The sequence below is a fragment of the Phoca vitulina genome, unplaced genomic scaffold, assembly GCF_004348235.1.
Source record: "Phoca vitulina isolate PV1807 unplaced genomic scaffold, GSC_HSeal_1.0 scaffold41, whole genome shotgun sequence".
Taxonomy (NCBI): Eukaryota; Metazoa; Chordata; class Mammalia; order Carnivora; family Phocidae; genus Phoca; species Phoca vitulina.
This window is the reverse complement of record NW_022589744.1, coordinates 9781740-9809027: the sequence shown is the minus strand read 5'-3', so window position 1 is coordinate 9809027 and position 27288 is coordinate 9781740. Positions and strand designations below refer to the sequence as shown.

Sequence of the window (27288 nt, the reverse complement as noted above, 5' to 3'; positions counted from 1 at the left end):
AGTCGCCTTTGAGCGGAGCCCCGGGGCAGGAGGAGGTTGGGGGTACCTGCAGGAAGACCATGCCGGGCCAAGGGTGTATGACTTGGGCAAGGCTGAGAGACGGGGAGCCCCCGTTCACCTCCCTCTGCAGACCAGGTAGGAGGGGGCTCCCAAGGGCCGCCTGAGGAACACTACCCCCTTCCTCATGCTCTTTGACACGGGACTCTGTGGTCATGTGAGTTTGGGAAACCAACCCCCGGTTGGAGGTTCCCAGAACATACCACAAGTTCTGCTAAATTAAATGGCAGTTAAAAAAAAAAATTAATGTGTCCTGTCCAGCATTTCCAAGCTAAACTAATCAAGCTAAATTTTCTTGGAACCCCTGCTGTTATAAAGAACTTAAGAAATGCCATGCTGAGAACATCTTTCACCTCTTCCAAGACCATTAAGTGGCACCTCTGAGAAGGTTCTAGAAACCAAGACACACTGGGACCCCCCCCACACACACCCCTTGCCGACTTCCAGGCTCAGAGGCGGGATGGAGGGAGCCAGGAGGTGGGCTAACTGTGGGCCCACGTCTGTCCCCCCAGGCGTACCTCCGCCCTCCATCAGCTGGTACAAGGACGCGGCCGTGGTGGAGGTGGAGAGGCTGAGCCGCTTCCGGCAGCGTGGTGACGGGGGCCTGCAGATCAGCGGGCTGCTCCCCGACGACACGGGCATGTTCCAGTGCTTTGCCCGCAACGGGGCCGGCGAGGTGCAGACCTCCACCTACCTGGCCGTCACCAGTAAGCTGGCCCTGCCCTGCCCCTGTGTCCCTCCCGCCCAGGACGCCGCTTTCCTCCAAGCCAGCAGCCTCTTGAGAAAAGATGCTGCATTTTGCAGGGAGAGGATATGCCAGAAGACCGTCCCTGGGCAGCCGGGGTGGCTGTCCCCGGCTTTCACAGCCCCAGTCTGGTGCTCCGGAACCCTGAGCCAAGGGCGACTTCGCTGGCTCTTTGAGAGAAGCAGCTGTGAAACCCCAGGCCCCGCTCTGTCATCCAACCTGTCCCTGGCTTCCCGGGCAGGGCTGAAGCCGCCCCGTCCCAGTGTCCCAGCGGAGAGACTTAATTCCCAAAGGGAGCCAGAACTTGAATCTCAGTCCCCACTTCGGACTTTTTGCCCTCTTGGAGTCTCTTTTGGTGGTTATAATAGTTCTCCTGCCCTCTTAATGGAGTTGCATGAGCTCGAAATGCTCCGTGAGTGGTCACACCGTAGACAGCCGGGCTCTGGGCACGTGCAGAGCGACGCTGGGCTCCCTGTCTCAGCCGCCAAAGGCGGGACGTATGGTCATGGGCCTCCTTGAGCCCCTCCAGGCTCATCACCCAGACCCACAGAGGCCCCCAAACAGGGCAGCCACGGAGCAGAGGGCGAGAGTCAGGGCAGAAGGGCTGCCATCTTGCTTCTTGCTTCTCATGAGTGCCAGGGAAGCTGGTGCTCGTCCCTCCCTAAGCTCCGCCCCCATGCACGTCCGACCAGACGGTTCCCTGAGGGCTGGGCTAGGGAAGGCAAGCCCAGAGCAAGAAGGCTGCACTTAGCCTTGAAGAACCACAGCTCAGCCAGGCTGTGGACTCTCCAGGGCCAAGGCTTGTGCAGAGTGGGTCATGTTCTTCTATTGGCCATAACCACTTTTTCTCTTAAGAAACTGGAGCCTCGACGCCTCGACATCATGTTTGATGAAGGACGGATCCCATTTACCTTGTCATGGAGGGTGGGAGCTGCCCTCAGGGTCCTCGGTTTCCCCCAAACGGAGGCCTAAGAACCAAGGCTGGGGGAGTAGTGTAGCCTGGGTCCTCCCACAGGGCGGGGGGTACAGGGAGCCCTCAGGGGCCCCATCAGGACACCTGCGACCTTGTTTGCGGTGGGACCCACAGCAGCCAGGGTAGCAGGGGCAGGACAAGGACCTGGCCCTCTGGCTGTGGGGGCTACTCCAGGGTGTAGCTAAGAGGCTCCACTGTCTCCTTTTGCAGGCATCGCCCCCAACATCACCAGGGGCCCCTTGGACAGCACAGTGATCGATGGCATGTCAGTGGTCCTGGCTTGCGAGACTTCGGGGGCGCCCCGGCCGGCCATCACTTGGCAGAAAGGTAGAGGGGACTGATCTCCTTTGGAGGGTGTGACCCTGTGACCATCTAGGGCAGTCCTCAGAGCTCCGTTCTGGAGCCAGCCAGGTCGGGTTCCCTGTGTACGGTTGTGAAGGTCGTGCACTGCACACTCCAGGAGGGCATCCATCTCTCACACCACAGGATGCACCGCATGCCACCCTGCTGGGCTCAAGGCCCAGCTCTGCATCTTCTGACACCTGTGGACCTTGGGTGAATTATTTACTCACTCCGAGCCTTAGGGTCCCCATCTGTAAACCGAGGACCGTAGTACACATATCCCGGGCTGGCATGAGGACGAAACAGGAGCATGCGCGTGAGGAGCCTGCACCGTGCCCAGGCAGCAGGGAAGCCCGATGAATGACAGCTGCTTGATCATATTGTGGTGGTGGCCGTGACTGCAGGCGGCGGGGTGGGGGGGTTGGCGTCCGTCCTCCCCGGCGACACAGGGCTCCAGAGGGCTCTGCACCAGCAGAGCTGAAGCGGTCCTGCCCCATGTGCCCTCTCCACTCCTGTTTCCAAAACTCGCCTTCCCCGCTCTCCCCGTGTACACAGGCCTCCCCATGACCCGTCCCCCTCCCCCCGCCGCTTTACTTCTCCACCTCCTAATACACAAGATTACCTGCCTATCATGCTGCCTACTGCCTGCCCCCCCCACCCCCCGAAGTCAGGGGTTTCAGCTTTGTCCGCGGCTGTCTCCCTGGGCCTAGGACAGGGTCTGGCACATGGCCGTGGCTCGGTCAGTGTTTGCGGAATGAGTGTAAGCGCAGCCAGCACACGTAGGGACACAGGCACTGTCAGCCACCACGCTCACTAGTTTGGTGTTCCTGGCCATGTGTGCGGATGGACACACCCGCAGGCTTGCACGTGGAAACGCCCCTCTGTACAGACGGGGAAGAGTTTCTTTAAAATAGCTCTCGGGGCACCTGGGTGGCTCAGTCGATGAAGCATCTGCCTTCGGCTCAGGTCATGATCTTAGGGTCCTGGGATCCAGCCCAGAGTCCAGCTATGTGCTCAGCGGGGAGCCTGCTTCTCCCTCTCCCTCTGTGTCCCGCCCCCCCAAATAAACAAAACCTTAAAAAAAAAAGAAATAGAATAAAATAGATACAGTGACCAAAACCTGCACTGTGGGGCTCCTCCACGGGGCACATGCCCGCACCCCAGCCCCAGGCAGCAGGCCTCCCCAGGTCCCACCGCAAGGCAATGCTGCCCCCACCCCGGTCCCTCCCACCCCCGCTCCCGTCACTTTCTTCTGCTCTCCTGAAGGTGACTCTCCAGAAGCATCCTGCGGCAGGATGCCCGTCACCACCTTGTCAGAGCTGTCTGCCCCCCCCTCCCCCCGGCCCGGGACCAGCTGTCTCCAAGAGCTGTGCCTGGCTGCATCAGGAGACAGTCCCTGGCCTTCTCGGGTGAAGGGCAGACGGCACGGTGGGGGGAGAGACGCCAGGAGACCCGGGCTCTGTGACCGAGTGCCCTTGTGCCCATCTCCATGTCAGAAACCTAGCTGGGCCTCAGCCCCGACCCCGGCCTGGCCCTCCCGGCATTTCTAAAGCTGGGGGCCCGCCTGAGAGCGCCGGCCCAGAGCCGCCCGGGGACGGGAGACGCGAGGTCTCAGAGAGCGGGGGGCTGCGTGCCGCGGCCTCAGCCCACCCCGAGCGCACCCCGTGTCGCCTCCAGGGGAGCGCGTCCTGGCCAGTGGCTCTGTCCAGCTGCCTCGATTCACACTGCTGGAGTCCGGCAGCCTGCTCGTCAGCCCCACGCACATCTCCGATGCCGGGACCTATACCTGCTTGGCCACCAACTCTCGGGGGGTCGACGAAGCCTCGGCTGACCTGGTCGTGTGGGGTGAGTGTGCAGAGTGGGAACACTTCACACGTCCGCGCGTGCGTGTGTGCTGAGCACGGGCTCTCACCACCAGCGCCTCCTCATCGGCACGGCTGTCTCACCAGGGCGCCTCTTGTAAGAAGGACAGGGCCAGATGAATCCAGAGGAGCGGGGCCGCGGGAAGGCCAGGGTTCTGCAGACGGTGCCACGTGGAGGCCCAGATAGTAACTATTTTTGGCTTTGAGGGCTAGCTGGCCTCGGTCCCAGCTCCTCGACTGACTTGTCTCTTTCATCAAAAAAGCAGCAGCGGATAATACGTCAGCCAACGGGCATGGCTGTGTTCCACTGCAAGTGTATTTACCCGGACAGGCTACCAGCCAGACTTGACCCTGGACGCTAGGGTGCTGAGCCCAGCTCTCAGGAAACTTCTCAAGCCCCTGGCATCGTTAGATTGCACCACTTGGGCTCCGCACCCAAGATAGACACGCCCATGGGCCCCCTGTGGAGGCTGAGCACCGGTGGGCTGGCATGCGACGCAGCAGACGGGGAATCAGACGATCCTATTTTTACCCTGGCTGGACCACTCTTGTGCTGGTCATCCTCTGATTTCCATTTCTTCATCCCTCCCAAGGGTTTCTGGGGGAAGATTAAATGAGTCCCCACTCTGAACGTGGCTTCCAAGAATGCGAGTACCACAGAGGCACGTTGTTCTTGGTAGCATTCTGGGTCACCCACCGTGGTAGAGCCATCCACGTGCTGGGTCTGCCTTCCCCTGCCCATAGAAGTCAGCCACACGGGCCCGGGTCACCTGAAGATGCCTTTTGCACACACCTGCATCTCACCTGTCCCTCTGCATCTGCTGCCCTTCTCACCACCCTGTTTCCCTGTTGTCTTTCAGCCCGGACCCGCATCACCAAGCCTCCCCAGGACCAGAGTGTCATCAAGGGTACCCAGGCCTCCATGGTGTGCGGAGTGACCCACGACCCCCGAGTGACCGTCAGGTACTCCCTCTGCTGTGGCCCCACAGAGGCAAAAGGGGAGGGCAGCTTTAGGGATAGCTGGGCAAGTATGGATGCCAAGCCACAGCCTTGGGGGGACCACCTGCAGAGCTAGTGCAGGGCTGAGCTAGCTTGAACTGAATTGGGCCGAGTGGGGGGCGGGGGGGTCGATATGGAAAAACGGAGGAGGGAGGGATGCAGGAGGGAGCGGGGGAGAAGAAAGAGGCATTTTGGTTGGTGACATGTGGAGACTCTGAGGTGCTCTTGCTGTGACGTAGGACCCCACTCTAGCACAATATTCGACCCAGACCTTAGACCCTCTGCCCACCGGGTGGACAGCAGACAGGTCTGGGTAAACAGGCGTGGGAGCAGAGATAGGCCAAGGCAGGAGACACGTGTGAGAGGAAAGCGCCCCAAAATGGGGCCACCCCCACCCCCAGGAGCTGGGACCTTGGTGAGCTACCTGGCTTGAAGGGAACCAGGTTCCCCTGGGGAAGCCACTGGAGACAGGTCAGAAGCAGCCAAGAAGGGTGTAAAAGCCAGAACCCCTCCCAAGCTTGAGCTGCGGACACCTGGACCCACCCCAGGAAAGGCTTCAGGGACTAAGACCAGGAGAAAATTGTCCCTTCGGGGCTCTCCCTTGAACTCCGGGATGCTGAGTAAAAAAAAATGCAACTGCTTCCTTAGAAACAAATATTCCCTCCATGTTGCTTCTGTGTTTTATGGCCAATATCTCAATGACAGAGCAACTGGCTTCGAGGCTGGAAGGGGCCGGGCGCTGATGCCACTTGGGAGGCTGGGCCCCCCCACTGCTCCGGAGGCAGCTGTAGCCTGGGGCGCCATCTGGTGGCCATTAGGCACATGACAGTCTATGCCACCACACTGAATAGGCTTCCCCCCAGAAGCCAGGGTTGGCATAAAGAGGACTAACTAGACTTTTAGACCCACACCCATTCTCCGAGAATCCACTGCGGGCCCCCAGTTTGAGAAACACCTCCTTGCACATTAAACATTGACCCGTCAGGACAGTCATCATCTGGTGCCAGCATAAGTGCAAGCAGGAGCCTTGAAATCACATAGATGTCATTAAAATACTGTCAACACAAGAAACAGAATATGCTTATTCCTGGGATTATTAAATTTTGTAAAAAAAAAAATATCGACTATAAAAATGTTCTCCAAGAGAATCCCGCCTATCCCCCCCACCACCAGAGAATATCACTGTGGGTTGCAGACCCACACCTAAGTGGTAGCTATAATTTTAGCACCTATTAATTGAAAAACTTCATAATAATAAAAAGCTATATTAATTCAGCAACACTTTAAAATAAATTGGTGTTTTATTTATTAAAATATTATCCAGCTAGCATTTGGAAATACTTGCACGTTTTATTCATTCTCTAGACAATTCTTAATGAGCAAAGGGATTCAGGGACCTCTTGCAATATAGCTGCAGACCCACCTCCCAAGGACCCCTAGGGACCCACAGATGGGAAAACCCTATTCCAGTTCACTGAGGGGTCCTCGCCTTAGAATGGCACTCCCCATCTAGGGCAATCTTTACTCGGTGGGGAGAGAGAACAGAATTGGTCCCTCAGGCCCCAAAATTGTCAGTCTGTGGCCAAGGCACCTGCATATCTCCCACCCCTTCCTTGGACTTGAAAACTCTGTTGGAGTTTTAGGAACAGACCAGGGGTTCCCTGAGCAGACAGGCTAGAAGGGACCCAACAAACAACCCAGATTAAAGTGATGGCCACTTAATTCTGTGCTCTGTGCCATCCTCAAAAATCAAGCCAGGGTCCAGGGGTCATGGCCCGAGCAGGTGCAGGTTGCCTGCCCAGAAAGCTTCCAGAACTGCCTTAGGAGAAACTCTTCTGTTTGGATTTGAGCCCAGATCTAGACCCACTCTGAGCAATCCACTTGTGGCCACTATTAATACTAATCAATATTTCCATTGGCTTTCTTTGTTACACAGCTAATAGATATCCTTTTTAAGAGGGAAATATTGAAAATATAGATAAGCCCCAAAAAATGGGGAAGGAAAGAGAGAAAGAAGAAAAGTAGGTTTATCTGTTTCTCTCAGTTAGAGATAATAATACTAGAGTGTCATTTATAAAAAACCTAGAAACACAGTTTCTTTGTCTGCTTTTTCCCTTAAGAACCCATTGTGAATCTCTTCCCCTGTCAATAAATATTCTTGTATAAACTTAATTATATGATTATTCACTCATCCATTGTGTGGATGTAACATAATTTCTGTTACCAATTCCCTAATGCCGGATATTTGGATGGTTTCTCCATTTTTTGCTAATATTAAGAAACATCATGGGCTGCCTGGGTGGCTCAGTTGGGCATCTGACTCTTGATCTCAGGGTCATGGGTTCAAGCCCCATGTTGAGCTCCATACTGGGCGTGGAGCCTACTTTAAAAAAAAAAGAAACATCATGATGAATGTCCTTGCAACTAAATATTTTTGCACTTCTTTGATTTCCTGAGGACTATCTAATATTATTTAAAACTGAAAGGAGGCCTGAAAATTGCTCATCAAAATTGTTTAATAGCCAGCTATATAATTACAGATGATTTTGGAAAATTTCTACCCTGAATTAAATGGACTCATGAGTTGTTTCTTTTTTTTTTTTTATAAATTTCTACGTGGAAATTTTCAAACATAGCCCAGAGTAAAGAGACCCAGATCATCAAGCCTTACATACCCATCTCTTTTTTTTTATTTAAATTCAATGAATTAACATATAGTGTATTATTAGCTTCAGAGGCAGAGTTCAGTGATTCATCAGTCTTATATAACACCCAGTGCTCATTACATCACGTGCCTTCCTTAATGCCCATCACCCAGTTACCCCATCCCCCCATGTCCCTCCCCTCCAGCAACCCTCAGTGTGTTTCCTATGATTAAAGTCTCTTATGGTTTGTCTCCCTCTCTGACTTTATCTTGTTTTATTTTTCCTTCCCTTCCCCTATGATCCTCTGTTTGGTTTCTTAAGTTCCACATATGAGTGAAATCATATGATAATTGTCTTTCTCTGACTGACTTATTTTGCTTAGCATAATACCCTCTAGTTCCATCCACATCGTTGCAAATGGCAAGATTTCATTTTTTGATGGCTGAGTAATATTCCATTGTATATATATACCACATCTTCTTTCATCTGTCGATGGACATCTGGGTTCTTTCCACAGTTTGGCTACTGAGGACATTGCTGCTATAAACATCAGGGTGCAGGTGCCCCTTCAGATCACTGCATTTGTATCTTTGGTTTTGTACCCATCTCTTGGCCTCAGCAATTGTCAGCATTTGGCTCACCTGGTTCCTCCTATACATGCCCCGCCCCCCCACACACACACAGACACTTTTTTTACTGCGATATTTTAAAAGCAAATCTCAAGCATGTCATTTCATCTTTAAATATGTCAATGTGCATTTCTTACTTAAAAGGACTTTTCTTTAAACATAACAACCATGTCCCTGTCACATGGAACACAATGAACCATCCCTTGATGTCTGCTAATACCATATTACAACATCCCTGATAGTCTGAGAGGTGTCTTTTTAAAAGTTGGTTGGTTTAACTCGGGGCCCAAACAAGGTCCACACGTGGCGTTTGGTTGGTGTCTCCTTAGCTCTACACAGTCCCCTCCCCCTCCTTTTTATTTTTGGTTTCGTTGCTGCTTTGTTTACGTGCGTTTAATTAGTTGGAGAAACCAGGTTTTACAGGACAAAGGTCCAGCTAACTTTTTTTTATAAAGGGACAGAGAGTAAATATTTTAGGCTTTGAGGGCCAGATAGCTTTTGTCACAGCTCTCCAAGTCTGCCTGTCTGTGTTCCAATAAAACTTTATTTACACAAACAGGCAGGGGGCCACAGTTTGCTGACCCCTACTCTGGAAGACCCCACATTCTGGGTTTGGCCAGCTACTCTTTCACGGTGCAGTACACTTGTTCTTCTATCCCTTGTTATTTCTAGTTAGATTCAAGGAACTGGCTGATTAGATTCGGGCTTAGTTGTTTGGGCGCAAACACTTTACAGGTGGTGATACACCCTTCCTAAAACACCACGTCCTGGGGCAAAGAATGGCTGCTTGCCATAGGCTGTTTCTTAAGCAGGAATTACTCTCTGCCCCTCCATTTGCTTTTAAGTAAAATTCTACGCATGCCATCAGCGCTGGCAAGGATGATTCTTCCCTAGCTATGGAGATGAATTGAAGGTGATTACTTCTGACAATTTGTAAATGTATATAAAAAGCCTTAAAATTTAACTCAGCAATTTCTCTGCTGAGAATTTATCCTTGAGGCAATGATTTAGAATGCATGAAAATATGCTGCAAGGATGTTCCTCGCAGCATTAACTATAATATCAGACAACAAGGAGCTACTCCAGCCGTCCAACGTGGGGGGAACAGTTGCAGAGTGACTGTCTGTGACGCGGTGTGCAGCCGATAAAAACCAGGGCGTGGAAGTGTCACATTACAAAGAGTTTATGATACTCTGTTGGGTGGGGAAAGCAGCTTTAAAATCAGGACGGATGGCTAGCTAGCTAGCTGTTGTTTACCTACATGTGCTTTGAGAGTCGAAATACATAACGATGACTAACTTCTATTGATCCCTTACTACCGGAAGCATTTTATATGAACTCACACCATCCTTATAGCAGCCCTAGAAGGTGGGTGGTATTATTTTTCCTCGCAGGACAGAGGAGGAAACAAAGGCATAGGGAGGCCAAATAAACATACCCAGGATCACAAAGCTGGTAAGTGGCCAAGGTTAACATTTGACCAGGGAATCTGAATCCAGAACACAGCAGCATTGTGGTACCATGCCCCTTGGGGCAGGAGAGAAAAGTCTGGAAGGGAGATGCTCCCATTGCATCATGTTACCCATGATGGGAAAGCTTTTCGGTTTTCTTGCCCTGCATTTTTTTTTTCCTATTTGTAATTGCAATTTTCTGATTTTTTTTTTTTTTAACTTAAAAATATTACAGGCTCATCCTCCCTAGCAGTCTTAGATTCTCTAACACAGATAGTTCTCACCCCTCGGGGGTCAGGCCACACAGTCCCCAGCTGAGTGAATGACGGGTTATGTGCAAAGCCGCTCAGCCCCCCCTCCTGCTCCCTGCCCTGGCTCCCGGCGCCCTGGCCAACCTTGCCAGGGGGCGGGCATCAGCATGGCGTGCCCCCTAGAGCTGGCACCCCCCATTACATGGATGACGGTAATAGTTGTATTTCCTCCGGGATCATTCCAGAGGAGATACTTCTCATTGTCAAGCATGGGCATATGTGTAATTTCTCAAGTCCCCCTTTGTACCGACTGACCGAAGCTAAAGTGATTTTTTGGACACTAAAGTCAATTTGTCACAGTGATGCATTGATCTAATGATTCCCCTCATAAAACTAATTCCAAAATGCAGTCTGTCCGGAAACTTGCTTTTTCCAGCTGTAATCTTTTAACCTCTTTGGAAGATTACCTTTTGCCGGCTCTTTCATGCTGGCTGCTTGGCAAAGGAAACAGGGCTCTGACCGAGACCTGAGCTGGAGGTATAATGGCTTCCTGGCTAACCCGTCCTGGACAGAGCACCCTGCGACAGCGACGGGGGGCTGCCGGCTGCACGGGTGCTCCCCTCCCCACTGTGCTCCTGCCCAGGACCGGCCCTGGGGGCCCCACATCTCCTGGGGAGTGCCCTGCCGCCCTTGGAGCTCTCCTGCAGACCAGCCCCAGGCTGAGCCCCAGCAGCCCCCCTACTTCCCGACCTCTCTTTACCGACTGCTGCTTCTTACCCTTAGGTACGTCTGGGAGAAGGATGGGGCCGCCCTGGGCACCGAGAGCAGCCCCCGCATCCGTCTCGACAAGAACGGCTCCTTGCACATCTCGCAGACGTGGTCGGGGGACATCGGCATGTACACCTGCCGGGTGCTGTCCGCCGGAGGCAATGACTCTCGCAGTGCCCACCTGCGTGTCAGGTAAGGGCAGCCCCCCCACCCCCCGCAAAGGGGGGCCTAGGCCGCCAACAGGAGGCTTATGTTGGCGGATGCCCGGGCCACATGTGACCTGGGTCCACTCCCCTCTGGGAACATACCCAAGCCTCCTCCAAGGCCTTCCCCCCCCAGCTCAGGCCCTCTGTCAAGAGCAGCGGAGTCTGGGTATGGCTTTGGGCAGAGAGAAGAGCCTCCAGGTAGATGGCCGTACGGCAGAGCACGAGGTTCAGGCTGAGCCCTGGGCACCCGTGTGTCCCCTGACTGCAGGTCTCACAGGTGGCCCCACCACATCTCTCTCCTTTAGGCAGCTGCCTCATGCCCCCGAGCACCCCATGGCGACCCTCAGCACCGCGGAGAGGCGGGCCATCAACCTGACGTGGGCCAAGCCCTTCGATGGCAACAGCCCCCTGCTCCGCTATGTCCTGGAGATGTCAGAGAACAGTAAGCCTCCCCGCCCCGGCCGGCTGGGAGCGTGGACTCGGGGAGTCGGCCCGGGGCCCCGGCTCTGGCTCCCCCCTCTTCCAAGTCCCGTGCCTTGGAGCAAACCTTCTGGAAGCCCCCGCTTCTCTGCAAAAGGAGCGTTGGCATGTGCCTCCCCGGTCGTTGTAACAGTTGCACACGATCAGGCGTGTGAAGGGCGGGACGCAGGGCCTGCCACTCCAGAGCCTCCCGGGTGGTGGCGACGTTTTTGCTTTTTATCCTCCAAGACCCCAAGCTGTGAACTCCAAAATTAGCAGGCCTCCTTTGAACGGTGTTTTAAATACAGTTTGCCTGGAGCTCATCAATTTGAGAGGGAAAAAAATAAAACCTAGAAAAGACATGTGCCTCTCAGTTCCCGTGAGCCCTTGCTTCCTTCGCCAGGACGCTCCAACCCCCTCGGACCAGTGGGCTAAGGGGACCCAGAAAAATGACGTGACCAGCCTCTACTGGACCGAGTCGGGGAGGGTCTCTGCTGGCCCAAACGGCACTGGGCCTCTGCTGGAATGGGGGTAAGGAGCGTGGCCTCCCGGGATGCCCACCTCCGCCTCCACCCTCTGTCCTCGTAGATGCACCCTGGACCGTGCTCCTGGCCAGTGTGGACCCTGAGGCTACCTCGGTGATGGTCAAGGGCTTGGTGCCTGCACGCTCCTACCAGTTCCGCCTTTGTGCAGTCAACGACGTGGGGAAGGGACAGTTCAGCAAGGACACGGAGAGGTGAGGGGAGCAGGTGTTCTTCCAGAAGGGGTGTGGGTGACTCCATCGGAGGGAGGGGCTGAGGGGACCTCCAGCAGAGTCCCATGTGGCAGCGTGCGGCCTGTGGGCTTCGGTGTCTGCGTCTGTGGAATGGGGCAGCATCACTCACGCCTGCCTCACGGGGACGCCGTAAGGATGACGGGGCGACACGGGAGGTGCCGTGAGCAGTGTCTGGTGTGCGATAAGCACCCACCGGAGTTAGTGGTCCCTCTCACGGGAGCTGGGCAAGTTCAGACTTAGCTCATTTCCGCTCTCCCTCCTCATGGGCGCCGTTACTCTCATGTGGACGTGAGGTGTAAGGGACCACGGGACCCACACAGCTCTCTGTATCCAGTGACTTGCATGATGTCAGGGTCCACTAAGCTTTCAACAGAGCTTTTACAAAATGATGAAAATTAAGTAAAAACAGAGAGTCATCCATTTTCAAACACCACCCGGTAAGACCCACTTATGTAGGAGGCGATTCTGGGCCACCTCAGGCCTGTAGGATGAAAGGTCAGAACGACAGCGACACAAATCCCATGCCCCCAAGCTGTGTGCTCCCCTTTCCTTTTTTATGTTTCTTTTTAATTCTTTCAGATTTATTGAGATACAGTTAACACATAACATGGTGTGAGTTTAAGGTGGACAGTGTGGCGATTTGATACACTTAGAAAGTGTAGTAGGATTACCACCATGGTGTTGGCTAAGACCTCTATCCCATCACAAAATTACCATTTCTTTTTTGTGGTGAGAACATTTAAGATCTATTTTGTGGACACTAAAGTCAATTTAGACACTATGACCAATGGAACAGAATAGAGAGCCCAGAAATAAACACTCATATATATAGTCAACTGATATTTTTACAAAGAAACCAAGAATGTACTTGGCTCTTTAAAAGATTCTCTTAGGTGTGTGTACGCAGACCTCTGGCTTAAATCGATTATTTGGTTCTGCCACAGTTCCAGTGAGCTTAAGTCTTTGTGGCTCTCGCGAGGGGGAATGCCACAGGGGTCGTGATACCCTAACCGGAAAGCGAGGTGGCAGGTAACAGCCTGGCAGGGAGGGTAACTACAGGAGGATTTATTCCCTCGCTGTTTGTTGAACACCTACTATGTGCTGGGCTGTGTGAGGACCATGAGGGGTACGGGGAACAAAGTGGATGCGGCCCCAGCCCTCCAGAACTACAAAATCCCAACAACAGAGATCCTCCAAGTGCCGGGAAAACCACCCCACTTTCTCCAGGTCTTTGGGCTTCACTTCAAGCCCCGATTCATCTTTCCTGATGAATCTTACTAATAGCCTTGAGTCACGAAGAAAAAGGTTAAATCACCCTCGCTCGCAGGCTTTACAAAGACATGGGAGTGTGCAGTACATTTTGGAAAGCTATCCATCAGAAAGCAAAAACATAAAAATAAACTGAAAGGGAGAGACATCCATCAAAAATAATTAACTTCTGTTTTTAATGGATGCATGTCAGTTAGGCGAACAATACACCGCAATGGAACACTGCGTCCCCTAGCAATGCCAGAGAAAGAAATGCAGTGACGCTCGCTTCCGGAAGCGAGGGATGGACCCCCCCCCCACGTGCCTCCCCAGCCCCACCTGGCCTGCCCTGCCCACAGCCTCGGGCTCAGCTGGGCAGAAAAGGAAGCCTCGTCACGGGGCACCACCAGCCTGTAAGTGGGAAGTGACTGTTGAACACTCCTGCTTCTGAAATACCTGAGGACTTATGACATCATCCGCCCCCACAGCAGCTTCTCTGACATCCGGGAAACTGAGGCCCATGTCCTCAACAGCACAGACAACACACACATGTGGGGCTTTGTGGTGTTGTAAAAGGATTCATCCATACATGGTGTTCCTTGAGCCTCAACCAGTCTTAGAAAGCAGCAAGTGGAGCTTTATTATACTCCTTTAAAAGATAAAAGAACAAGCTCAGAGAGGTTAAGCGACTTGCCCAAAAGCACACAGCAACTGTACAGAGTCATCCAGGAACAGAGCAGCCTCCTCGTATCCCGTCAAACTCCTGTATTTGCCCTCAAGACTAAGAGTGGAAAGGCCCACCCACGCTTGATGTTTTCATATCCAGGGTCTCCCTCCCTGAGGAGCCCCCCACAGCCCCCCCACAGAATGTCATCGCCAGCGGCCGGACCAATCAGTCCATCATGATCCAGTGGCAGCCGCCTCCCGAGAGCCACCAGAATGGCCTTCTCAAGGGCTACATCATCAGGTAGGTACCCCCTGCCTCCCCGGGGAAAGGAGGGGCAGCCCCCACCCAAGGGAAGGGTCGGGAGTGGATCGGAAAACAGCCAAGTCACGGCAGGTCCTTCTCCATCTCACAAGGACCAGGCAACAAGAAATGACTTCGCCCTGGTAGGAAGGACTCAGGTTAGACGTACAGAGGAACTTCCAGAAGGCAGAGTCTTGGAAAACAACGTGAAGGCTTGAGAGAGGAGGTACAGGGTAATGTCCTCAAGGCTGTGTGGATCGGCAGGTCGGCCACATGTCAGGGCTCCACAGGATAGGGCACAGGGAGATGGGTAACTATCTGAGGGGCCAACCATCCGGGAAACCAGGAATGCTCCATCTGAAGCCACCTACTGGGCCAAGGACGGTCAAACAGTGGACCTCCTTTTGTTGGTCCTTATTGTAAAATGAAGCCCAGTTAAGGAGACTTTTATGTCTACACTTGACCAAGGGTACTTCACCAGTAACCTCAAACTGAGTTATTAAGTGCTACTAATTTGGTGTCGTTAATTCAAATTAGCATAAGACTAAAGTTACTGAGTGTCCATCAGTATTCTGAATTCTGGCTGGCTGCAAAACGCACGTCTCTTTCCTGTATGTGTGCGCTCTCCCAGCACTGCTATGCCCAGATCTGGAAGGAGTTATTGCTGACTTGACTGCTCCATGATCCGTTAATTTTGTGGTGGGTTTTTGGTGAACCCTAATGGGGAGTGGCCCTCAAAGGCTGGTCCCTAGACCAACAGTGGCCTCAATTTGAATGCAAACTCTCAAGTCCTACCCCTGATCATGGGAACCTTTGGGGTGGGCCCAGCAACCTGGGTTTCAACAAGCCCCCTAGGTATTTCTGATGCATGGTAAGTCTCTGAGAACCACTGCTATGGGGTCTTGTAACACATCAAAATAATCTGGGGCCTCTAATTTTCCAATAATGTGTGTGTTGTGGTTCTCCTATGAGCTATCCATCCCCCCATATTTTACCCATACAGACCCCACTTCTGTATTACCACGTGTTCTTTTTCCAGTGGAAGGTAGAAATTGATAGAGTAGGTAGCTCAAGTTTGTTCTTTCCCCCTAAGCGAGTGACTGTCAAAAGAGGGAGCCACTCCTTTGGAGGGACAAAGAAAATGGGCCCAACCTTCGGACGTGGCTCTCCATCAATGACCCCTCCAAGGTGAGATCAATGTGATCTGCCCAGAAACTCTTAGTGTCCATGGTTAGCCAATCTCTCCAATGTCCAACTCCATCAAAAAGAACAGACACATCCTCTAGACCTGTGGTTATTTAATTTAAAATAAATAGAAGTACACGTTCCCAGCTGCACCAACCACATTTCAAGCGCTCGGCAGCCTTGCGTGCGCGCAGCTGCCATGTTGGGCGGTCCGGGTATGGAACGTTTGCAGCATCACACGCGGTTTCCTGGGCCACGTCCTGCCTTCCTCCCCTCAGGTACTGCCTGGCCGGGCTGCCCGTCGGGTACCAGTTTAAGAACATCACGGACGCTGACATCAACAACCTGTTGCTGGAGGACCTCATCATCTGGACCAACTATGAGATCGAGGTGGCCGCCTACAACAGCGCCGGGCTGGGTGTTTACAGTAGCAAAGTCACCGAGTGGACACTGCAGGGAGGTGGGTGGGGACCGTGACCGCGGGGGAGCTGGGGCTTCTCTCTCTCCCTCCCCGGCCCGCACCTGTCGGTCCTGTACCTGTTTCCCCCAGTCCTGAGCTATTGCCCGCTGTGCTTGGCTACCCCGTAGGGCAGGAGGGTGCCGAGGGGCAGAGGAGTTGTGGGGGGAAGCATGATGAAGGCAGAGGCTTCAGGGGTACGGGGACCTTCTTCGGAGTCCGTGTTATTGGATCATGAAACGGCTCGCGTCCAGGATTGTACATAACAACCTCCCCCAAGCTCGTTCCTATCCACCACTTCTGTTTATTGGTACCCTGTGAAATGGGTCAGGCAAGTGTTATTACACCCAAACTAATCGAGAGAAAGAGGGTGCCTCAAGTCCACAAAGCAAAGGGGGGAGGGGGCGGCACAAAGCAGGGGCCGCAGACCCCATGCCTGTGTTTTCTCTACTTAACTGGGCAAGACTGACTTCGCTCCCTGCGCCGCCCCCCTCACCCCATCCCTCTGCTCTCCTCCAGTCCCCACCGTCCCTCCTGGCAATGTGCACGCGGAGGCCACCAACTCCACGACCATCCGCTTCACCTGGAATGCCCCCAGCCCCCAGTTCATCAATGGCATCAACCAGGGCTACAAGGTACGTGAGGCCTCGCCCTGCCCCAGGAGAAAGGCTGGGGATTCTCTGAGGGAGGCCGCAGGCCGAGGAGTGGGGAGGAGGTGAGGGACCCCCTATGCTTCTGAAATCATTGGTTCAAGCCAAGCAGAGGACACGTGATCAAGGTGAAAGGCATGCAGGCTCTCGCTCAGGCCCCTTCCAGGCTGGGGGTGGGGGGGGACCAAGGGGGGGTCTGGACACTGCCCAGCCTGTGACCCAGCGCAGAGGAACTTTCTCGGAGAGATTGGGTTATAAGCAAAACCAGGTTTGTTTCAGGCTCAGGAATACTTGGGCATAGCCGTGGCCTCAGAAAAATCCAGAACCCACTTCTTCCTGCCAAGCTGTGGCTCTTTTAGAACCACACATGTCCGTGGGCTGCCCTTGACCCCACAGAGAGTGTGGTTAAGGGCACGGGACTGGGACCCTGACAGATGTGGGTTTGAATCCTGGCTCTGGTTCTGCCGCTCGCTGGCTCCCTGGACACGTCCTACAGTCTGTCTGAGCCTTGCTCCTTCGATAAACGCTGATTGAGCCCTCCTGTGTGTACGTTCTAGCTGCCGGAAAACCAGACTAAACTCCCATTCCCTCATTTGCGAGTGAGGGTGATAAGAACGCCGATTCCTTAGGGTTGCGTGAGGATCAGATGAGAGAATATTCGTAACTCGTTGAGCACAGTGATACACACGTAAGTGCTCTGTGAGCCATCGTAGCCAGAGTAGGGATGCGTTCGCCCGATCAGGCGGCCCTAACCAGGTGCCACCGTCTGGGCGCCTCCCGCAACAAAAATCTATTTCCTCCCACTCCCAGAGGCTGGCAGCCTGAGATCCAGGTTTGGGCAGGGCTGGTTCCCTCCGAGGCCTCCATCCTCGGTGCGCATGTGCCCCCTTCTCCCCGTGCCCACGCGTGGTCCCTCCTCTGCGTGCGTCCCGATCTCCTCTTATAAGCATGCCAGGACTACGGCCCACCTTACTGACCTCATTTTAACTTCACTGCCTCTTTAAAGACGCTCTTTCCAAATACAGTCACATCCTGAGGCCCTGGGGGTTAGGACTTCAACATGTGAGTTTGGGGGGGTGGACGCAGATCAGTCCATGACAACTAGCATAGCAATAATAGTAGCAGGTGTCGTTCAGCTGCTGGTATTGGTAACGGGGGCAGCGGCGGCGGTAAATCTATCATTGTAACCGCGCTACAAGTCAGGCCTTCCTAGCCATACCCTCCGAGATCCCAGACCTTGCTCCCACGTCTGGGTCTCTGCTCTCACCCCACAGGGAACACCCTGCCAAGCTCCCCTAAGAGAACAGAAGACAGATTGCACAGCGTGCGGGGTGTGCAGCTGGGGCAGGTGGGAGGATGCGGTCGGCCCCCTCCAGATGTGGGAGGGCAAGCAGTGCATTTGAGGGGTGTGCTCCGGGGAAGCAGGCCGTGAGGGAGAAACACCACAAGCTCTGGCTTTGAGCCCAGGGATCTGGTGACCTTGTGATGACCGCCGACACTTCCAGAAGGCTCCTGCTCTCGCTCTGGTCCATGTGTGCACGTGCGGGACAAGCGAGATGGTTTCTAGGACTCGCAGCCTTAGCCGTTATTCCTGCGAGTGGGGGTGAGGAGGCTTGGGCAGAAAGGGACTGAGATTAAATCACCAGGAGAATTTTCTGCTGGTGTTGCAAAGAAAGGAGGGACGGTCTAGAGCTGCGTATGGCCCTGCCACAGCCCTCTCGCTCCCAGGAAGGCAGGGCACCAGGCTGAGCGGGGCTGTCCTGGGGCAGGGGGCTGCAGCTGACTGGCTGGCCAGAAAAGCCTCCTAATTGGGACTCTGGGGGAGGCAGGGGAGGGAAGGGGAGGCTTGCGTAGCTCTGAGAGGCAGAGGAGCTGAGCTGGGAACAATTAGCTTCTTGCTGCCAATTCTGAGTTTTCTTTCACAAATTGGGGGTGGGGAGGATGGGGCTGGGCTGCAGACTTCTAAGGCAGATGGCTCCTGGCAGGCCAAGTGGCCAGGACCGTCAGGGCAACGACCCAGACAGAGCAGGAGGAGGCTGCAGAGGTCCGCCTGACTGCCAGGTCTGCTTGGCGCCCAGCACCGTGGCTGCCCCGCAAACCTCCACGGGATGAACTGCCCAGATAAGTTGAGCGCAGGAGGGCACTTTCACACTTGGCAGGGCACTCTGTGCAAGCCTGGCCGGAGGCTGAGGCTTGACTCACATTCTTCTCCCAGAAGAAGGAAGTCTTTTATCCTCACCCCATTTCACAGAGGAGGAAACTGAGGCACGAGAGGCAAGTAACTTGTTCAAAGTCAGAGTAACTGCAAAGCTCAGATTCAAACTTCAGAGTCTACACCTTTTCTTGCATTAAAAAGAAAATGCGTCGGGCGCCTGGGTGGCTCCGTCGGTTAATTGTCGTACTCTTGATTTCGGCTCAGGTCATGATCTCAGGGTCTTGGGATCAGCAGGGAGTCTGCTTAAAGGATTCTCTCTCTTCCTCTCCTCTGTCCCTCCCCCTGCTCACGCACTCTTTCTCTCCCTCTCTCTCTCTAAATAGGTAAATAGATAACATTAAAAAAAAAGAAAATGTGTCCTGTGATTTAACTGTAAAATAATAACTATGCCTTGATTTTTTTTTTCTAAGTACAAATGGATTCAAGCAGGGATTTTGTTTCTTGCTGCTTTGGGCTTCATCACAGGGAGAAAACACCAGTGCATGGTCTTTGCATTCCTCCAATGAGAATGGACCCCCCACCCCCTTGGAATTGTTAAAAATTTTCAAACATCTACCAAAGTAGAGGGAAAACAATAATAACTTTAGAAGACCTAATGTATCCCAGCTTCAACAATTACCAGCTCATGGCCAAATGTGTTCCATTCCCCGACCCTCTGACTCTGCCCTCGAATATTGTTGAGCAAATCCCAGGCCATCGTATCATTTCATCCATAAATACTTCTGCCAAGAAGTATTGTAAAGCCTCTGTTTCAAACACAACCACAGTACCCACACTGTCATCATCGTGCCTAAAAATATCAACAGTCCCCTTGATGTCATCAGATATGCAGTCAGCACTCACATTTCTTTGACTAGTTGCTTTATTTGCTTCAGGATCCCAATGAAGTCCACACGACTGCAATTGGTTGGGTATTTTTTAGGTCTCAGCTGATCTATAGATTCTCTCTCTCTCTCCCTCCCTCCCTCCCTCCCTCTCCTTTCTCTCTCTCTCTTTCTTGTAATTTATTGAGTCAAGAAACTTAATCATTTGCCCTATAGAATTTTCCACAGCCTAGATTTTGCTGATTGCCTCTCTGTGGGGTCATTTAACACATGCCTCTGAATGCTATATTCGCAGTAAATTGGAACTTAGAACTAGAGCCTTGATCAGATTCAGGTTTGATGATTTCGTGGTTTTTTCCCAAATATTATTTCCTAGATGGTGCTGTGCATTTACATCAGAAAGCATAAAGTCTGGCTGTCTCTCTTACTATCGTGTGGTGACCATTGACCACCCTGTGTGATCTATTATTTCAATAGGGTTGCAAAATGGGGACAGTCAAATATTATAATTTCTCCTTGGTGTATTAGCAGAAACATTTTCCAATAAAAAGAATTTCCCCCTTACCAACTCTTTGGTTACCTGAAGGTTCATTTCGTCTAGGAAAAGCATGGTCAAAACTCAGTCCTTTTCCATCACTTACCAATTTTCAGAGTAATGAATGTCATTCCTTAGCATCTTCTAAAGTGACAGATGAGTTTGGATGGGGGAGGGGGGACATCTTTTTGTTTTATTCTTGGTGTATTATTATGTACTCGAGGATTTTTGACTCATCTTGGATGTTTCAACCCATGGCTGTTATTATTCGTGTTGATGCCAGATTGACCCATCGTTGGCCTCTTTGGTTGCTGAGTCCTTTTGACAGGGCCCCGGTAGGCCGATAGCTTCCTTGTAGTCTGATAGGATGGTCCAAGCTGTGTCCAGTTCCTGCGCCGTCCCTGGGATCAGCCGTGTCTTCAGGGAATCTTGTTCTTTTTGGTCGGAAATAATAATTAGACACCGCAATCTAGGCACGGGGGTGCTCCTTATACCAGCACTGGAGGCCGTTTCTGGGCTCTGTTAATGGACAGCTCAGAAATGCTTCTCCTTCTCCTCCTCCTTCTTTTCAGGTAAGACACATACAGATTCTTCCAACTCAATTTCAGGGCTATAAGCTCTTTAATCATCTTATTAGTCTTTTGTCTCTCTTTTCTCCATACTAAAAATCCAGTTCCTACAACACCAATGTAATTACCTGCTTCCTTTATCCCAAAAACACCCACAACAGTTTCAGAACAGTCATCCCACCACGGTGACGACCGAAGATCGTGTCAGATTATTTACAGTGCTTTCCCTTCCTAGGGTGTATCCCCAGTACGGATGTCCTCCCCCTGGCTGGGCTACAAAGTCTCTTGAAATAGTTTCTCTCTGTGTAAGTTTGCTACAGCTCAATCCACCATTAGGTTCATTTCTTTCATTTTGGTTTTGAATTTTAGGGATTGATTTTTTAATTTAATTTTGTTCTATAATTATGGAACATATTTACATGGTTCCAAATTAAACATACAAAGTAAATTCACAGAAAATCAGCCTGAATTCTGGTCCTTTCCCTCCCCCGTAGGTTTGATTTCTTTTTGTTTGCTTGGTTTGGTGTTTTCCTTTCATTTCTTCAATATAAGCAAATGCAAACATATATAAATGTGTGTCGTCCCCTTCTTCCATAAATGACAGCCCACTCTATACACTTTCTCCATCTTGCTTCTTTTTTTTTTCTTTTTTAAAGATTTCATTTATTTATTTGACAGAGAGAGAGATAGCGAGAGCAGGAACACAGGCAGGGGGAGTGGGAGAGGGAGAAGCAGGCTTCCCGCTGAGCGGGGAGCCCGATGCGGGGCTCGATCTCAGGACCCTGGGATCATGACCTGAGCTGAAGGCAGACGCTTAACCGACTGAGCCACCCAGGCGCCCCTCTCCATCTTGCTTCTTTATTTGCATTATATCCTGGGGATCACTCCATAGGAATATAGAGATTCCCGGTTCCCTTTTTGACATCTATACTGGACTCCATTATGTGGCTTTCCCATATTTGGTCCGTCAGCTTCCCAGCGATGACATTTGGGTTGTGTCCAGCCTTTTACTATAATAAACATTTCTGCAGTGAATAGCTTTGTGCATATATCTTTTCATATTTTTCACATTTCACTCTAGAATAGATTCGTAGAAAGGAGATTGCTGGATCAACGGATAAATGTATATATAATTTTCCTACTACTGCCAAATCCTTCCATTATTTTTAAGTTCTTTTAATTTAATTTTTTAAACAGGAAACGTATTTACATGATTCAAAAACCAATGAAAGTAAAAAGATAAACGTGTAGCAGAAATCATCCCACTCCAGTTCCTTATCTGCCTGGTTCTGTCCTACCCACCCAACCCCGAAACTCTCCCCACTCCTGGTAACCACTGTTGTTAATGTCCTGCATATCCTTCCAGAATGTTCTATGTGAATCCGTACACATGCAAAGAGATAGACAGGGAGAGAGGGAAAGACAAAAGGAAAAGGAAAGAGGGAATTTCCTCTACTTTTTTGTTAACTCCAGCAGCTAGCAGGCTGTGTATACCCCCCCACCCTCTCATCCCCGTAACACACTGCCTCCTCCAGAAACAAAAGGCACATCACTTCATCCCTCCTCCTGGCAGCCAGCAAGGCAGCCATTACTGCCCCCTATAATAGCCTGAGGCTCAGAGAGGCTGAGTGACTTTCCGAGGGTCACACAGCAAGGAGCAGAGCTGGGTTCTGTTCTTCTTCCTCTCCTCTGCTTTCCCAGGCAGAGTTGCCTGGCCCAGGAACCTCGATCTGGTGCTGCTCCCCAAGCCCACAGGCACCTGCATCCCCCAACCATGCTCACACCGGCCCAGTCTGCTTAGACTCTGAGACTAAGGGCCTGATAGAGTAAATCAAATCAATGCTGAGCCTGGCTAACAAGAGCAGGCATGCAGACAGCAGAGAGAAACTCCGATGCTCACCTAGCAGCTGTGTGTACCTCGGGGGGCAGAGGCCTTCATCCAGGATCTGCGGGGCAGAGGGGGGTCCACAGATCTGAAGCCAGCCCCTGGCAGGCCCATGTGCACCAACCAGGCTTCAACCTTTGTGGTCCTCCGTTCCCTTCCTGCAACAGCATAGGGCAGTGATGCCCACATCCAGTCCTCACTATGGTCATGCAGTGGGACTGCTCAGCGACGGGCTCACCCCAGTGCCCGACGCAGAGTATGAGCGCATCAGACGGTAGCCCTGGGGTGCATTCACTCAAGCACAGATTCTATCCCAGGCCTGCCCAGAGCCCACCTCCTTTCAGGGAACGGAAGGTGCAGAAGGCAAGTCTGTAGTCTTCCTGGCCTGGGGGAGAAACCTCTGAACCCTAAGCCTCCTCCTCTTTAGACACAGCTAGAGAATGACAAGTGGATGACATCCCAGAGTAAATATTTTGAAGCCACCTCAATCCTGCTGCCATTGTAGGCTTGGAGCCATAAGATGAAGTCGTTATTCAGAAAACCACAGCCCCGTGCACTTCTGGGTCTTTTTTTTTTTTTTAAGATTTTTTATTTATTTATTTGACAGAGAGAGACACAGCGAGAGAGCGAACACAAGAAGGGGTGGTGGGAGAGGGCGAAGCAGGCTTCCCGCGGAGCAGGGAGCCCGACGTGGGGCTCGATCCCAGGACCCTGGGACCATGACCTGAGCCAAAGGCAGACGCTTAACGACTGAGCCACCCAGGCGCCCCTTCTGGGTCATTTTTGAAGCCAATTGCCAGTGATATTCTTTTAAGGCACCTGTAAAGATATTCTTTGTCCTTTATTCCTACAATAATGGTAGTGATTATAATTGGCCTAAACCCAATAAAATAATATTTACCCAGATTTTGCACTTGCTGGGGAACACACCACACAATTAATTCTATTGGCGTAATTAATTCAAATTTACATTAATTAAATTAAATTAAAACATTAAACTTGTTTCTTAATCTATTCCAAAGAAGTTCAGCAATTTAATTGCTCTGAAACAAGATAACCAAAATAAGGAGAATATTTAACATACTTATTAAATGCCACTTAGTATTTCTGATTAGTATTTTTAGGGTCTAATTAGTGTCTAATTAACTTGCTATAGGCTATCTTTTCACAATACCAATTAAATCTCCAAACATCCTTTATAAACACACAGCTCCGAAAAGGAGATGAAGCATTGTTATAGGGGCGAGTTAATCAGGAGACATCAGCATGGTATTGTTTTATATCTATAAATACCCGTACTTATTAAAACTCATCAAGTGTTGCTTTTCACCATTAATTGCTAGTTAATCAACTTCAAATGAACGAGGAAGTCTCTGAGACCAGCTGTCATTGTCGGAGACAGATGAAGGGCCCAGAAAGCAGGAGTGTGGGGTGACAGATCAAGAGGCAAGGAGAGAAGGAAGGGGAGGCAGGAAGGGCGTGGGTTACGGGTGCCGAGCGGAAGTCAGGAAAGCCCTGCTGCGTTTCCAGACGGGCTCTTCTCGCCGACACCCCGCCTCCAGGTTGGGTCTCAGACTGAAATCCCAGCTTGGAACAAGTTGAAAGGTCTAGCGGGAGTGGCAGCTCTATGGGGAAACTCCAAGGGAGACCCTGCCCAGCCCAGACGGAGAAAGCTGTAGGAGCCCCTCAGCTTCGCACTAGCTGTGTGGATAGTGGGAGTCGCTGAGCCTCTCTGAGCCTGGGTCCTCATCTGTAACACACAGGGCGGGCTCTGCGCTCAGAGGGACCCCCCCAACCAGCACCACCACCACCACCCCATTCCGTTCAATGCTCGGCTACCGTCACCTTGCATTTCTTAAAAATTTTTGAACAAGGGGACCCTCCATTTTCATTTTGCACTGAACCTGCAAATTATGCAGCCAATCTTGGTAGAAAACCTCCCTGGTGAGAGACCCCTTGTGGAGCACACTGAGCCCGGTGCCTCGCTCTCAGTAAGTTGCTCAATGAACAGCCAGCACACCAAAGGGAACGCCCAGAAGGACGGACGCTCGTGGCTTGGAGGTGTGCGCGCAGCCATCCCTTTCCTAGGAGGAGGGACCCTAGGGAGCTGGGCTCCTAGACGCTCTCTGTCCGTTGGCCCAGACTGTGGGAGAGCGCTCGGCCTCTTCTGGAACATTCTTGCTACCCTGCCTGAATTGCTGGCCTCTCCCCAGCTGATTGCCTGGGAGCCAGAGCAGGAAGAGGAGGTTACCATGGTGACTGCCCGGCCCAACTTTCAAGACAGCATCCACGTGGGCTTCGTGTCCGGCCTGAAGAAGTTCACCGAGTACTTCACCTCTGTGCTGTGCTTCACCACTCCCGGCGATGGGCCTCGAAGCACCCCCCAGCTGGTGCGCACCCATGAGGATGGTAGGCACCACCCAGCCCCTGCCATCCCTGCCCCCTCACCACCCACCCACCCAAGAGCCAGACTGAGCGCTCCAGATATGGGGCGATCCCAGCCTTGTCTCCCATCCTGGGGTGCCCCTGGAGCACCGCGGGCTGTCTTGCAGACAGTGGTCTCTCTCTGGCTCTAACGTGCGTTGGGTGGGGTGGGGGCCCTTTTGGGGTACAGTGCCTGGTCCTGTGGGACACCTGAGCTTCAGTGAAATCCTGGACACCTCGCTGAAGGTCAGCTGGCAAGAGCCAGGAGAGAAGAATGGCATCCTCACAGGTAAGGGTGACAGGTGGGCGTTCCTGAGCCCGGGGGCGAGACAGGGTCGTCCAGTCCATCCTGTTGACTGATGTTCATCCAAAGCCTCCCAGCAGGCCACTCTTTCTTAGAACGTACTCAGAGGAGGTTCTCAGCCCCTCTGCTCTGTAGCACGTCCCAGGTCCTCCGCCGCAGGCCTCAAGCACCCACCATAATGACTTGCTCCCTCCTATAGTCCCCACCCAACAGGGGCATCCCACCCAAGTTATACCTGGGGCCCCAGGCACGAGGTTCCCAGCTCCCTCGGCCCCATTGCTCCCAACCCAGACTAGTGAAAAAGGGAGAAGCAGAGCAGAAGGGCCAAAGCCAGCGTTTGGTCACAGCTAAGCTCACGCACAACTGGGGGCTCTCCCCAGGGTACCGGATCTCCTGGGAGGAGTATAACCGAACCAACACCCGCGTGACCCACTACCTGCCCAACGTGACCCTGGAGTACCGCGTCACGGGCCTCACTGCGCTTACCACCTACACCATCGAGGTGGCCGCCATGACCGCCAAGGGCCAGGGCCAGGTGTCCGCGTCAACCATCTCCTCCGGTGTGCCTCCAGGTGGGTGCCCACTCGCAGGGCAAGACTCCTGGCCTCTTGTGGTCTTCCTCCTGACCAAGAAGCTTACCTTTTTCTCAGGAATACTGGCTCTCTTCCCCCCCGAGCTCTCCCCTGCCTTGGGTCCATGGTCCCTTGAGCTTCCCCCAGAGCAGGCTTACGTCTCATAATCCCAGGTCTCTGTTTGGAGGCTCAGTGGACCCACTGCTGCCTCCTCCCATGGCTCTCAGAAAAGCAGAGTCCCCCAGAGGACCCTCCCCCGCCCCCGTCTCATCCACCCCCATGCCACACCAGGTTCTGCATCGAGCAATAGTATCTCTGATTCAGGGGAAGAATTCTCACTGTCTCCCAGAAAGTCCAAATGGGATTCCAGCCAGTGGAAGTGTTGGTTGGGAAAGGGTAGAATAAGGTGGGAATCATCTTAAATCTGGTATAAAGAGCAAGCTGAGATCTACTCTCAGCCCTGCTTCTGCCAAGCTCTGCGACCTCAAGCAAGTCAAGTGGCCCCTCTGTGCCTCAGTTTCCCCATCTGTATCTATGGGAGGTGGATTAGACAACCACATGGTCCTGGCTGGGTCTGTAAGTCTATGCTTATGGGACCCAGCTAGAATCCCTTGACCTGCACCCCCCACTCTGCTCCCGAGATGGCTGAGACACCCCAGCTGACTCAACCACAGCTGATAATGACGCCAACACATATTTGTGCCTGAAGCTAAGTGCTATATCTACATCAATTCAGTTAGTCTTCACAACGAACCTGAGATCAGTGATATTACCGTCACCATTTGACCAAGGAGGACACTGTGGCACAGAAAGGTTAGGTGACTTGCCCACAGACACACAGCATGGAAACAGTGGGGTTAGATTCCAGCTCAAGACAGTCCGACTTCCAGAATCTATACTCTTTCTGTTCATCCTGAATCCCAAGGTTCCTGGTCAGAAGTTAGGGGCTCCCTCCCCCACCCAGCTCTCCTTCTGATCTTCCTCAGCCATGATTGGGTTTGGGAGGGCTGAAAGGGGCTATGTGTGTGGACGGAGAGGAAGATTCTTTTGGGAAGCCCTTGCATGCCCAGCCCCTGTTCCCTGTTCCAACCTCCCTGTGGCCCTGGGAGGCCCTCCCAGCCCCCGACCCTGCCCCTCAGGCCCCTGGTCTGGACACAGAGAGCTGTGGATGCAGGAAGAAAGACTGAGTCGGAGGGCGGAAGCCTCAGCCCAGCTCCTCCTACCAAACTTCTAGAAGAGTGACATAGCCCCCCACCCAGAGGCCTAGTCTATGTGGAAGGACCTTGTCCTC

General features: G+C 52.5%; 1 protein-coding gene across 1 annotated transcript in view; it reads left to right on the top strand.

Annotated features, from left to right (window-relative positions):
- SDK2 (sidekick cell adhesion molecule 2) overlaps nt 1-27288 on the top strand; it is a 251364-nt gene that overhangs the window by 177106 nt on the left and 46970 nt on the right. Inside the window, exons 9-21 of the mRNA XM_032429331.1 lie at nt 570-764; nt 1986-2102; nt 3795-3962; nt 4840-4942; nt 10738-10914; nt 11234-11370; nt 11976-12123; nt 14237-14377; nt 15841-16022; nt 16539-16654; nt 24911-25106; nt 25312-25410; nt 25806-25997. Coding sequence (XP_032285222.1) covers nt 570-764; nt 1986-2102; nt 3795-3962; nt 4840-4942; nt 10738-10914; nt 11234-11370; nt 11976-12123; nt 14237-14377; nt 15841-16022; nt 16539-16654; nt 24911-25106; nt 25312-25410; nt 25806-25997 — 1971 coding nt within the window. The remainder of the gene's footprint in view (nt 1-569; nt 765-1985; nt 2103-3794; nt 3963-4839; nt 4943-10737; nt 10915-11233; nt 11371-11975; nt 12124-14236; nt 14378-15840; nt 16023-16538; nt 16655-24910; nt 25107-25311; nt 25411-25805; nt 25998-27288) is intronic.